Raw genomic sequence first — 13420 nt, 5'->3', positions numbered from 1 at the left:
CATAGGAGTGACATTTCCCCTGCAGCAGTGACAGTTCCCCTGCAGCAGTGACAGCTCCTCTGCAGGAGTGACAGTTCCCCCGCAGGAGTGACATTTCCCCTGCAGCAGTGACAGTTCCCCTGCAGCAGTGACAGCTCCTCTGCAGGAGTGACAGTTCCCCTGCAGGAGTGACAGCTCCTCCGTAGGAGTGATAGTTCCCCTGCAGCAGTGACAGCTCCTCCGCAGGAGTGACATTTCCCCTGCAGCAGTGACAACTCCTCCACAGAAGTGACATTTCCCCTGCAGCAGTGACAACTCCTCCACAGAAGTGACATTTCCCCTGCAGCAGTGACAGCTCCTCCACAGGAGTGACATTTCCCCTGCAGCAGTGACAGTGACAGCTCCTCCACAGGAGTGACAGTTCCCCTGCAGCAGTGACAGCTCCTCTGCAGGAGTGACAGCTCCCCTGCAGCAGTGACAGCTCCTCCGCAGGAGTGTTGCCATCCGGGGGCCTTTAATAAAAACAAAAAAATATATTAAAAAAATAAATAAAAAAGGGGGTTGCCATGCGGGGCCCTGGGGACCTCCGGGCCCCTTACAGGTGTACTGCCTGTGCCCCCCTGATGGCGGCCCTGAGGGCGTTGTATTTATCACACACACGCCGGCGTTTTCCGCCATTGTTGCGTCTCACCACAATCTCTTCTCTCTGTAGATTTCCCCGGACATGAGACGCAACCCGTCCCGCAGTCACACGCCCGCCACGGTCACCGTGTACGTCCGATCCGCCTCCAGACCCGCCCAGCACAACAAGCTTCTTATGAAGCGCTATAAGGAGGAAACGCCCAACAGCACCGCTGGGAAACGCCCCCGAGGACTGTGCCTGGTCATCCAGCGCCAGGAGATGACCGCCTTCTTCCAGCTCTTTGGTGAGTGTCTCCGGATTTGTGTCCTCGATTGTAATAAAGTTTTTTTTATTTTTGTAGAGGAGTTATTTATAGTGACGAGTAACCAATAAATCTTCGGGTGTCGCTCCAAAAAATCCATCCCAAAGGGGGAGGGGGCGGCGTCCCGGCTCTATGCACACACCCAAGGGTCCCGGCTCTATGTACACATCCAAGGGTCTCGTCTCTATGCACACACCCAAGGGTCCCGTCTCTATGCACACACCCAAGGGTCCCGGCTCTATGTACACACCCAAGGGTCCCGGCTCTATGTACACACCCAAGGGTCCCGGCTCTATGCACACACCCAAGGGTCCCGGCTCTATGTACACACCCAAGGGTCTCGTCTCTATGTACACACCCAAGGGTCCCGTCTCTATGTACACACCCAAGGGTCCCGGCTCTATGTACACACCCAAGGGTCCCGGCTCTATGCACACACCCAAGGGTCCCGGCTCTATGTACACACCCAAGGGTCCCGGCTCTATGTACACACCCAAGGGTCCCGGCTCTATGTACACACCCAAGGGTCCCGGCTCTATGCACACACCCAAGGGTCCCGTCTCTATGCACACACCCAAGGGTCCCGGCTCTATGCACACACCCAAGGGTCCCGGCTCTATGCACACACCCAAGGGTCCCGGCTCTATGCACACACCCAAGGATCCCGGCTCTATGTACACACCCAAGGGTCCCGGCTCTATGCACACACCCAAGGGTCCCGGCTCTATGCACACACCCAAGGGTCCCGTCTCTATGCACACACCCAAGGATCCCGGCTCTATGCACACACCCAAGGGTCCCAGCTCTATGTACACACCCAAGGGTCCCGGCTCTATGCGCACACCCAAGGGTCCCGGCTCTATGCGCACACCCAAGGGTCCCGGCTCTATGCACACACCCAAGGGTCCCGGCTCTATGCACACACCCAAGGGTCCCGGCTCTATGCACACACCCAAGGGTCCCGGCTCTATGCACACACCCAAGGGTCCCGGCTCTATGCACACACCCAAGGGTCCCGGCTCTATGCACACACCCAAGGGTCCCGGCTCTATGCACACACCCAAGGGTCCCGTCTCTATGCACACACCCAAGGATCCCGTCTCTATGTGCACACCCAAGGGTCCCGGCTCTATGCGCACACCCAAGAGTCCCGGCTCTATGCACACACCCAAGGGTCCCAGCTCTATGTACACACCCAAGGGTCCCGGCTCTATGCGCACACCCAAGGGTCCCGGCTCTATGCACACACCCAAGGGTCCCGGCTCTATGCACACACCCAAGGGTCCCGGCTCTATGCACACACCCAAGGGTCCCGGCTCTATGCACACACCCAAGGGTCCCGTCTCTATGCACACACCCAAGGGTCCCGGCTCTATGCACACACCCAAGGGTCCCGGCTCTATGCACACACCCAAGGGTCCCGGCTCTATGCACACACCCAAGGGTCCCGGCTCTATGCACACACCCAAGGGTCCCGGCTCTATGCGCACACCCAAGGGTCCCGGCTCTATGCAAACACCCAAGGGTCCCGGCTCTATGCACACACCCAAGGGTCCCGGCTCTATGTACACACCCAAGGGTCCCGTCTCTATGCGCACACCCAAGGGTCCCGGCTCTATGCACACACCCAAGGGTCCCGGCTCTATGCACACACCCAAGGGTCCCGTCTCTATGCGCACACCCAAGGGTCCCGGCTCTATGCGAACACCCAAGGGTCCCGGCTCTATGCGCACACCCAAGGGTCCCGGCTCTATGTACACACCCAAGGGTCCCGGCTCTATGTGAACACCCAAGGGTCCCGGCTCTATGCGCACACCCAAGGGTCTCGTCTCTATGTACACACCCAAGGGTCCCGGCTCTATGTACACACCCAAGGGTCTCGTCTCTATGTACACACCCAAGGGTCCCGGCTCTATGCACACACCCAAGGGTCCCGGCTCTATGTACACACCCAAGGGTCCCGGCTCTATGTACACACCCAAGGGTCCCGGCTCTATGTACACACCCAAGGGTCCCGTCTCTATGTGCACACCCAAGGGTCCCCGCTCTATGCACACACCCAAGGGCCCCCGCTCTATGCACACACCCAAGGGTCCAGGCTCTATGTGAACACCCAAGGGTCCCGGCTCTATGTACACACCCAAGGGTCCCGGCTCTATGTACACACCCAAGGGTCCCGGCTCTATGCACACACCCGAGGGTCCCGGCTCTATGTACACACCCAAGGGTCCAGGCTCTATGTGAACACCCAAGGGTCCCGGCTCTATGTACACACCCAAGGGTCCCGGCTCTATGTACACACCCAAGGGTCCCGGCTCTATGCACACACCCGAGGGTCCCGGCTCTATGTACACACCCAAGGGTCCTCGGCTCTATGCACACACCCGAGGGTCCCGGCTCTATGCACACACCCAAGGGTCCAGGCTCTATGTGAACACCCAAGGGTCCCGGCTCTATGTACACACCCAAGGGTCCCGGCTCTATGTACACACCCAAGGGTCCCGGCTCTATGCACACACCCGAGGGTCCCGGCTCTATGCACACACCCAAGGGTCCAGGCTCTATGTGAACACCCAAGGGTCCCGGCTCTATGTACACACCCAAGGGTCCCGGCTCTATGTACACACCCAAGGGTCCCGGCTCTATGCACACACCCAAGGGTCCCGGCTCTATGCACACACCCAAGGGTCCCGGCTCTATGCACACACCCGAGGGTCCCGGCTCTATGTACACACCCAAGGGTCCTCGGCTCTATGCACACACCCGAGGGTCCCGGCTCTATGTACACACCCAAGGGTCCCGTCTCCTAGAAGTGGGAAAGGTTACCTTTCAAAAACAGGTACTCGTTCCCCCCTCCCCCCCGAAAGGTACCAAATGTGGCATCAGAAGGGAGGGGGGGCAGATAAGCGGAGATTCCTCTTTTGGGTGGAACTCCGCCTTAAGCAGCCAAATTTCGATCCATGTATGGCCGACTAAATTCCTGTGTCTCTAGGCCTGGGGACCCTCATGGCAGCTTCTGGGGCCCAAACTACCTGCATCTCTGTCTAGGGGACACAGAGAGAGAGACGGGGCCCACAGCCTCCTATGGGGCTCTACTGTGCCGACGCGGCCAGGAGACGGAGGACTAGCGGCAAAGGGGCGTTACCAAACTCCAGAGGTCGCGGCTACCGGACCACTGAGGAGAGGGGGGTGGGGTGGGACCCGTTAGGTCAGCTAAGAGGTAAACCCAGGGTGACCACATTTCCAAACTACCATTCAGGGACACCCCCCTTCCCAAAAATCAGCTTGTGCTGTAACGAATCACAGCACAGTGACTGGACACAAGAGGCGGGATTTATGGTTTCACCAATCACAATCAGGGGGCGAGGATCTTGCTCCTCCAGGCCAGGACAAGTACTGTCAGTGAGTAAAGTGGTGATGTGGCGGCCTTTTTTGGGGGCATAAGATTGGCCCCTGTGGGGGTGGCTGTGTCAGTTTCATTCCGGGACACTGTATTGTCCTGGAATGAAGGTGCCCGGGACTGCGGGACTGTCCCGGGCAATCCGGGGACACGTGGTCACCCTAGGTATATTCTTCAGTGTTCACTTTATTGTGTATTTTATTATTTGTGTCCTTCCGTTACAGATGACGACCTCATCCAAGATTTCTTGTGGATGGATTGCTGCTGTATAATCGCCGACAAGGTAACCTCTCCATAGTGGTACCATTATAGTATATATATATATATACAGGACATAAGATATAGAACCGCATGAAATGACCTTTTATCATATCATGGGCTGTACTCTGACCCCCCCCCCCCCCCCGGCAGGCCAATAGCTCATCCTCTGTCCATAAAGTCATCCTCTATCACAGTGGTCCCCAAACTTTTTGGCTCCAGGGGCCAGTTTCATGGTAGCCAATTTCCCTAGGGACCGGGAGGGGGGACAATGGGGTAGAAGGATAGGGGGAGGGTGGTGGACGGGTCGGGGGATGGGATATTCACAAAGTCTGTCCTCAGCCCGCTTGACACCACAACACCCCCCCCCCCCCCCCTTTACAGCACAGTCCGCCATTTATATCAGTGTCCACAGTCCCCCTTTACATCACAGTCCCCCTTTACATCGCAGTTCTGTGTGCTTTTTTTTCTGCACTAAAAATGCATGTGCAGTGTTCTCCATTCATTCCAATGGCTCTAGTTCACACCAGTGCAGTCAGTTTCCAGTGCAGAAAAAAAATGGAACTGCATCTGGTGTGAACTGGCCCTAAAGCAGTCCCACAGTATCCTCAGTTCCCCTTTACATCACAGTGCCCCCCTTTACATCACAGCCCCCCTTTACATTACATTGCCCCCCTTTACATCACAGCCCCCCTTTACATTACATTGCCCCCCTTTACATCACAGCCCCCCTTTACATTACAGTGCCCCCTTTACATCACAGTGCCCCCCTTTACATCACAGTGCCCCCTTTACATCACAGTGCCCCCTTTATATTACAGTGCCCCCTTTTACATCACAGCCCCCCTTTACATCACAGCCCCCCTTTACATTACAGTGCCCCCTTTTACATCACAGCCCCCTTTACATTACAGTTACCCCTTTACATTACAGTGCCCCCTTTACATCACAGCCCCCCTTTACATTACATTGCCCCCCTTTACATCACAGCCCTCCTTTACATTACATTGCCCCCTTTTACATCACAGCCCCCCTTTACATTACAGTGCCCCCTTTACATCACAGTGCCCCCCTTTACATCACAGTGCCCCCTTTACATCACAGTGCCCCCTTTATATTACAGTGCCCCCTTTTACATCACAGCCCCCCTTTACATCACAGCCCCCCTTTACATTACAGTGCCCCCTTTTACATCACAGCCCCCTTTACATTACAGTTACCCCTTTACATTACAGTGCCCCCTTTACATCACAGCCCCCCTTTACATCACAGTGCCCCCTTTACATTACATCACAGCCCCCCTTTACATTACATCACAGCCCCCCTTTGCATCACAGTGCCCCCTTTACATTACAGCCCCCTTTACATCACAGCCCCCCTTTACATTACAGCCCCCCTTTACATCACAGCCCCCTTTACATCACAGCCCTCCTTTACATTACATTACAGCCCCCCTTTACATTACAGTGCCCCTGCAGTCTGCCCCCTCCCCTCCTTTCCTCTCTAACATCAATCTCTGCTTCTCCCGCTCAGGACTCCTACCTGCAGGGCAGAGGCTGTGTGTCCTCTCCCGGCCCTCCGCCCCCCAGCCCGGCCAACAGTGTCTACCTATCAGCAGGGCAGGGGGCGGGAGAAGCTCTCCATTCCAATCTGCAGCTCCTCCCACCCCTGCCCTGCTGATAGGATGACATTGTTGGCCAAATGGGCGGGAGGAGGAGCCGGGAGAGAACACAGACATGCCCCCCGCAGTCATCGCTCATCTCCTGCTGTGTGGCCTGCTCAGCAACCGGTCCTCGTCCCCGGGGGTTGGGGACCCCTGCTCTAGCATATAAGCTGGTCCATTAGTGTGCAGAGAGGGAAAACTCCAGAAGCATTTTCTAAACTACACAAGTTTTGTATTAAAAGTCACGATAAGGTGAAGCCAACGCGTTTCTGGGATTCATCAGGACATGGCAAACAGAGAAGAAAAGAAACACATACTAGACTGATAACCTGGAGCCCCCCCAGAACCTTCCAGACCCCCCCCAGAACCCTCCAGACCCCCCCATAACTCTCCAGAACCCTCCAGACCCCCCCCAGAACCCTCCAGAACCTTCCAGAACCCTCCGGAGCCCTCCAGAACATTCCAGAGCCCTCTAGAACCTTCCAGAACCCTCCAGAACCTTCCAGAACCCTCCAGACCCCCCCAGAACCCTCCAGACCCCCCCCCAGAACCTTCCAGAACCCTCCAGAACCTTCCAGAACCCTCCAGACCCCCCCAGAACCCTCCAGACCCCCCATAACTCTCCAGAACCCTCCAGACCCCCCCAGAACCTTACAGAACCCTCCAGAACCTTCCAGAAGCCTCCGGAGCCCTCCAGAACCTTCCAGAGCCCCCCCATACAGAACAATTCAGTATATGTTTCCTTTCTTCAGTATTTGTTATCTTCTGTTGGGGGGAATCTGCTGATTGGATTTAAATTTATGTAACACATTTTTCTGTTATTTGTTTGGAAATTTCAATAACAATTCTTTAATGATAAAAAAAAAATGTATGTAACTTTTATTAATTTTTCTGTTATTTGTTTGGAAATGTATTTATTGATAAAAAAAATAAAATGAAAAATGTATGTAACTTTTTTATTATTTTTTATTAAAATTAATTGAAATTAATTTTATTATTTTTGGCCCCTATATCACACTTCTGGGAACTCTCATGCATACGAGATGTTGTGATGAAACTAGGGTTGTCCCGATACCACTTTTTTAGGACCAAGTACAAGTACCGATACTTTTTTTTCAAGTAGTCACCGATACCGAATACCGATACTTTTTTTAAATGTGTCCCCAAATGCAGCCATGTCCCCCACATATTCAGCCATGTCCCTCTAGCCATGTCCCTCAAATATGCAGCCATGTCCCTCTAGCCATGTCCCTCACATATGCAGCCATGTCCCTCTAGCCATGTCCCTCACATATGCAGCCATGTCCCTCTAGCCATGTCCCTCACATATGCAGCCATGTCCCTCTAGCCATGTCCCTCACATATGCAGCCATGTCCCTCTAGCCATGTCCCTCACATATGCAGCCATGTCCCTCCAGCCATTTCCCCCATACCTTTGCCGCCGAAAGCCGCCGCCGCATGGAGAAAATCACAGCATTCATTTGAATAGCTGTTTTGCACGCGCGTACAGACACTCCCCCTTGCTTGGGATTGGACAGATCACGATCACCCATCCAATCCCGAGCAAGGGGGAGTGTCTATACGCGCGGGAACACTACAGTGCGGCGGCTTTTCGATGCGGCGGCAGCGGCGGGGTGGAAAGTATTCTATTTCGGTATCGGGGGTATTTGCGCGAGTACAAGTACTCCCGCAAATACTCGGTATCGGTCCCGATACCGATACTGGTATCGGTATCGGGACAACCCTAGATGAAACGCGCCGATTTGTGGCTGTTACTCCCTGGAGAGCCCCTAATATGGAAGTCTTTTCTTATTCCAGATCTCACACTTCTCCTTCCACCCGCCGATCTCTCCGATCTCTGGCATTCACCATCACTAGGGCAATGTACAAAAAACTGGAGACAAAAAAATAAAGATTATTAAAATTATTGGAACTGAGCCCAAAAAGAGTAACTCCTAATCCTAACCCCTAACTCTAATAGTAACCCCCTAACTCTAATAGTAACCCCTTAACCCTTAGAGTAACTCCTAACCCCTAACTCTAAAAGTAAGTCCTGACACTCCTGTAGTCCAAGGGAGGGGGCGAGCACGACACTCCACACCAGGGAGAAAGCCTCGCATTACTGTGTGGAGTTACAGACAGAAGAACAGGAAGTGAGGATTTCTCAGAAGAAATAAGGACATTTAAAAGCAAAATGGAAGGATGAGGTAAGTGAAGGAGGACTGCACTAAGGGAAAGGAAGATATTTGGGGGGAAAAAAATTCCTTTACAACCCCTAACTCTAATATTGACTCCAACCCCTAATATTCACCCCTTATCCTAATATTGACTCCTAACCATAATATTAACCCCTAATATTGACCCCCTAACCCTATTTTCTCTTCCTTTCATGGACGGACACAGCAGCCTTTGACCTTAGGGTTATATCCGCTTCCTTCAGGAGAGTTTAGGCAGAAACAAAGCACTTTAAGTTTTAACAACACTTTTCTCAGTGCAGCTCCTCCCAGGGGGCGTGGTTCCCCGGGTATAACCCACACCCTGCTCTAGCAGCTTCCATTTTTTTTCTGCCTAACGACAGGAGAGTCAGGCACTCTGGAGTCCTGTACTCTGGAGATTTTTTCTGGCGATTTTTTTCGCTTTTTATTGTTTTTGTTCCTGCATTTTTGGATCCTGAGATTCTTCTATCAACTGCCGACTGGGTGACAGGCTGGGTCTTAGACTCTTGTAGTCCCCCCATGTTTGGCCTACGACCGTGTGCCGGCCCTCAGCTCAGCTCTGGGTCGTCCACGACAGGCCCCTTTGCTCCAGGGGCGGCCGGGGAACATCTTGTTCTAGGGCACACATATGACTGGCCTTTATGGCTTTGTCACAGTGTGTCTGGCCGACAGCCATGTCGTTTATGCGGACGTTGGTTCTGTCTGGGATACCTCCAGCCGGTGGTCGCAGGACGGGTAAGTAGTGGCCCCTTGCTCAGGTAAGGTGGTATGGCTTGAAATTTCCCCTGGGAGGTCGACTGAGGGTTTACCCTGCTTTCCTCTCTCCCTTATTCCTCTCCCTCCTTTCCCATTTGGGTAGCGGCTGTGAGGGGGGGGTTTTAGGGGTCTCTTTATTACACCGGACCTGTGTGTTAGCGGGGGCTGTGTGTGTTCACTGCAGGGGGCTGTGTGTGTTCACTGCTGGGCCTTTTGTGTGCTGCGCTTAATATGGCTGCGCTGTGGTGCTGTGTCACTTTTGGTGCTTTTTAAATGCGCACCGGCCACCATTTTGCCGTAGTCGCGCTTTCAAAGGCTCTGCGGGCATTTTCCTGTGGTCCTATGGCGTTTTTTCCCATACGGCGGCCATCTTGGATTTCGTTTGGCCTTGTGCGGCCGTTCCAGCGCTGCAAAAAGACCGTGAATCCTCCTGAGGGGGACAGACGCAGCGCAGCCGGCTTCTCAGCACACCTCAGGCTTCTCTCAGCTCGCGCTGCACCGGGTGGGGTGGTGAGTTTCCCTGGGGGCCCCCATACTCTGTTGTAACGGCCGGGAGGTGACCGTGGGTGTTTTCTGCTTTGCAGTTTGGGTGACACAGCGGTGGGGCTTCTTCCCCAGCAAAGCCTGAGTTAACCCTTGCTGCCCCTCCCCCTGCCGCATCTGCTGAAGCAATGTCTGTGGCGTTTTTCTCGCCTGGTTTGAAGCGACTGGTGGCCGGGTGGGGGGTATATTAGCACCCCCTCCCTGGCCTGCTTCTGGGGATATCTCTGACATGGTATCTGTATTGTCAGATGTTGCAGGCTTAACCCCGGACAGTGAGAGCGACTCTGCTTCAGGGTCGGTTGCTGATAGGAATTGTTGGAGCTATTTTTTCTGCGGGCATGATACTCAGTACTTGAGGATGTGGCGGGGGCACCTGGTGTGCCAGTCCCTTTTGGGTCCCGCAAACTGCCTCTGATGGTGGCCTCTTTCGAGGCAGTTCCTTATTCCCAATTCCACACCAGGGAACTACAGAAGGAGATTCTGTCACGTTGGGACAAGCTCCCGTCTTCTCTGGATTACCAGATTCAGTTGAGTCAACTGGTCAAGTCTTCCCTGGTGTGGTGGCTGATGACTCCGGTGCTTCGGACCGGGAAGTCATTTCTACCTTGCCACTGGACCGTGGTCACGACGGGTGCCAGCCTCTCTGGTTGGGGGGGGGGCGTTTGGGGCACCCAGTCAACCCAGGGACGCTGGACTCAGGTGGAGTCCCGCCTGCCAATCAATGTACTGGAGCTCCGAGCAATCCAGCTGTGCCTTGCCAGGTGGTCCCCGGATCTGCAGGGCCGATCGGTCAAGATCCAGTCCGACAACCCCACGGCCGTGGCGTACGTCAATCATCAGGGGGGCACACGGAGTTCAGCTACAGCGACGGAGGTCGCGCACATCCTTCGGTGGGCCAAAAGGTCCGTTCTGGCTCTATCGGCCGTGTGCAAGCCAACTTCCTGAGTCGCCAAACGCTAGACCAGGTAGTGTGGTCACTCCACCCAAGGGTGTTTCAGATTCTGTGCCCAAAGTGGTCCAGACGTGGTCCTTCTAGCGTCCCGTCTCGATCAGAAGGTGCCACGGTTCGTGGCCAGGTCGAAGGACCTGTGGGCGGACGCGTCAGAAGCGTTGGTGGCACCTTGGGGTCACTATCGCCTGATTTACGCCATCAGGGGGGTACAGGCATTACACTTGTAAGCTGGCCCCCTCCCTTTTTGTTTGTATATTAATTTTTTTTGCATTACACCTGTAAGGGGGCCGATGGTCCCCAGGGCCCCTTACATGCCCGGCTGACCCCCTAACGTTTTTTTTATCTATTTATTTTTTGCATTACACCTGTAAGGGGCGCAATGGTCCCCAGGGCCCCTTACAGGCCCGGCCGGCCCCCGCCCAATGGTCCCCAGGGCCCCTCCCCACTTATTATCTTGCATCAGGAGAGAAGAGATTACACTTTCATCAGCACCCACCTCCCCCCGGGTTCTCTGCTCCAGGGGGGCCCTGTCTTAAGCTGTGTAAGGGGCCCCAAAATTTGTGATGGCTGCCCTGCCAAGGCCTGTCGGGCTCGGTGGTCTCTACCATGCTGCGTGCACGGAAGTCTACCTCACGTAGGTTTTACCATCGTACGTGGAAGGCCTATATCTCTATGTGTGAGGAGATGAAGTGGCACCCTCATACGTGGTGTTTAGGGTTCTGCTGTTTTTTACAGTGGGGACTGGACCAGGCTCTCGCCTTGAATATGGTTGAGAGTCAGATTTCGGCTCTGGCTGTTTACGTTCAGCGACCCTTGGCGGCGCACTCCTTGGTGCGTATGTCTGTACAGGGGGTCCGACATGTGGCTCCTCCGGTGCGCCCTCCACTTCCCCCATGGGACTTTAATTTAGTCTTTTCGGTGCTTCAGGATACTCCCTTTGAGGACATCCGAGAGATCCCTTTGTTGACTCTGTCTCAAAAGGTGTTTTTTTCTGGTAGCAATTACCTCGATCAGACGGGTGTCTGAACTGGCGGCCTTGTCCTGCAAAGCTCCCTACTTGGGTGAGGTGGTGCTGCGGCCGCAGCCTTTTCTCCCGGAGGTTGTTTCGGCTTTCCACATTAATGAGGACATTGTTCTTCCATCCGTATGTCCTCAGCCGAATAACCAGAAGGAGGCCACTTTGCATTCCCTGGATGTGGTTCGAGCCCTTCGAGTTTACTTATCTGCTACGGCTCCGTTCCGGAAGTCGGACTCACTGTTCGTGTCGGTGGCTGGTCCCAGAAAAGTTCTGGCAGTCTCGTCGGCCACCATTTCTAGGTGGATCCGACAGGATGTGCTTCGGGCCTATGCCCTGAAGGGGCGGGCGCCTTCCTTTCAGGTTGCGGCGCATTCGACCAGGGCGATCGGAGCCTCTTGGGCTTTCCGGCATCAAGCCTCTGTGTTACAGGTGTGTAAGGCTGCGACCTGGTCGTCGGTCCACACTTTTTCAAAGTTTTACAAGGTGGATGTGAGTGCATCTTCTGATGCCTCTTTCGGCCGCAGGGTGTTACAGGCGACAGTTTAAAGTTGGAGTTCCTCCGTTGAGTAACTCCGGTTTTGTTTGGGGTGTAGCTTGGTTGCTGTGTTGTTTTTCCCACCCCTCAAATTTTTTACACTGCTTGGGGACGTCCCTAAGGTCAAAGTCTGCTGTGTCCGTCCATGAACGGAAGAGAAAATAGGATTTTTGTACTCACCGTAAAATCCATTTCTCTGAGTTCATGGACGGACACAGCACCCACCCCTCCTTTTGTTTGTACTGCTTGTTACGAACTGGAAGCTGCTAGAGCAGGGTGTGGGTTATACCCGGGGGACCACGCCCCCTGGGAGGAGCTGTACTGAGGAAAGTGTTGTTAACACTTAAAGTGCTTTGTTTCTGCCTAAACTCTCCTGAAGGAAGAGGATATAACCCTAAGGTCAAAGGCTGCTGTGTCCGTCCATGAAATCAGAGAAATGGATTTTACGGTGAGTACAAAAATCCTATTATTACCCTAATCCTAACCCCTAATCTTAACTCCAATTTTAACCCCTAACCCTAATATTACCTCCTAATCCTAACCCTAATATTTACCCCCTACTGATGTATGTATTTCAATAATACATTTTATATTTTCCTATATACAATCTAAATCTCAGTGCCTTAAAAGTCCAGTCAGGGGATAGTCGCTCTTTTTGTCTAATATTGACCCCTAATCCCAACCCCTAATATTGACCCATAATCCCAACCCCTAATATTGACCCCCTAATCCCAACCCCTAATATTGACCCCTAATCCCAACCCCTAATATTGACCCCTAATCCTAACCCCTAATACTAACCCCTAATCCTAACCCCTAATATTGACCCCTAATCCTAACCCCTAATATTGACCCCTAATCCTAACCCCTAATATTGACCCCTAATCCTAACCCCTAATATTGACCCCTAATCCCAACCCCTAATATTGACCCCTAATCCCAACCCCTAATATTGACCCCTAATCCCAACCCCTAATATTGACCCCTACTCCTAACCCCTAATATTGACTCCTAACCTAACAAAATACATCAAACGAAGTAAATAAATAAAATAAGCCCTGACCATAACCTTTAACCTCTTAAAAAAAAAAAGATGCAAAACATGAATAAATAAATAAAAGCAGATGAAAAAGCTGAAAAAATAGCAACAAATGAT

General features: G+C 53.4%; 1 protein-coding gene across 1 annotated transcript in view; it reads left to right on the top strand.

The window, feature by feature from the left end:
• Positions 1–695: 695 nt before the first annotated feature.
• SPDYA (speedy/RINGO cell cycle regulator family member A) overlaps positions 696–13420 on the top strand; it is a 52585-nt gene continuing 39860 nt past the window's right edge. The window contains exons 1-2 of the mRNA XM_040351866.1: positions 696–905; positions 4548–4606. Coding sequence (XP_040207800.1) covers positions 704–905; positions 4548–4606 — 261 coding nt within the window. The 5' untranslated portion in view covers positions 696–703. The remainder of the gene's footprint in view (positions 906–4547; positions 4607–13420) is intronic.

Source organism: Rana temporaria, chromosome 4 (genome assembly GCF_905171775.1).
Source record: "Rana temporaria chromosome 4, aRanTem1.1, whole genome shotgun sequence".
Lineage (NCBI taxonomy): Eukaryota > Metazoa > Chordata > Amphibia > Anura > Ranidae > Rana > Rana temporaria.
Note: the sequence above shows the minus strand (reverse complement) of the source record. Positions and strands in the feature narration are given on the sequence as shown.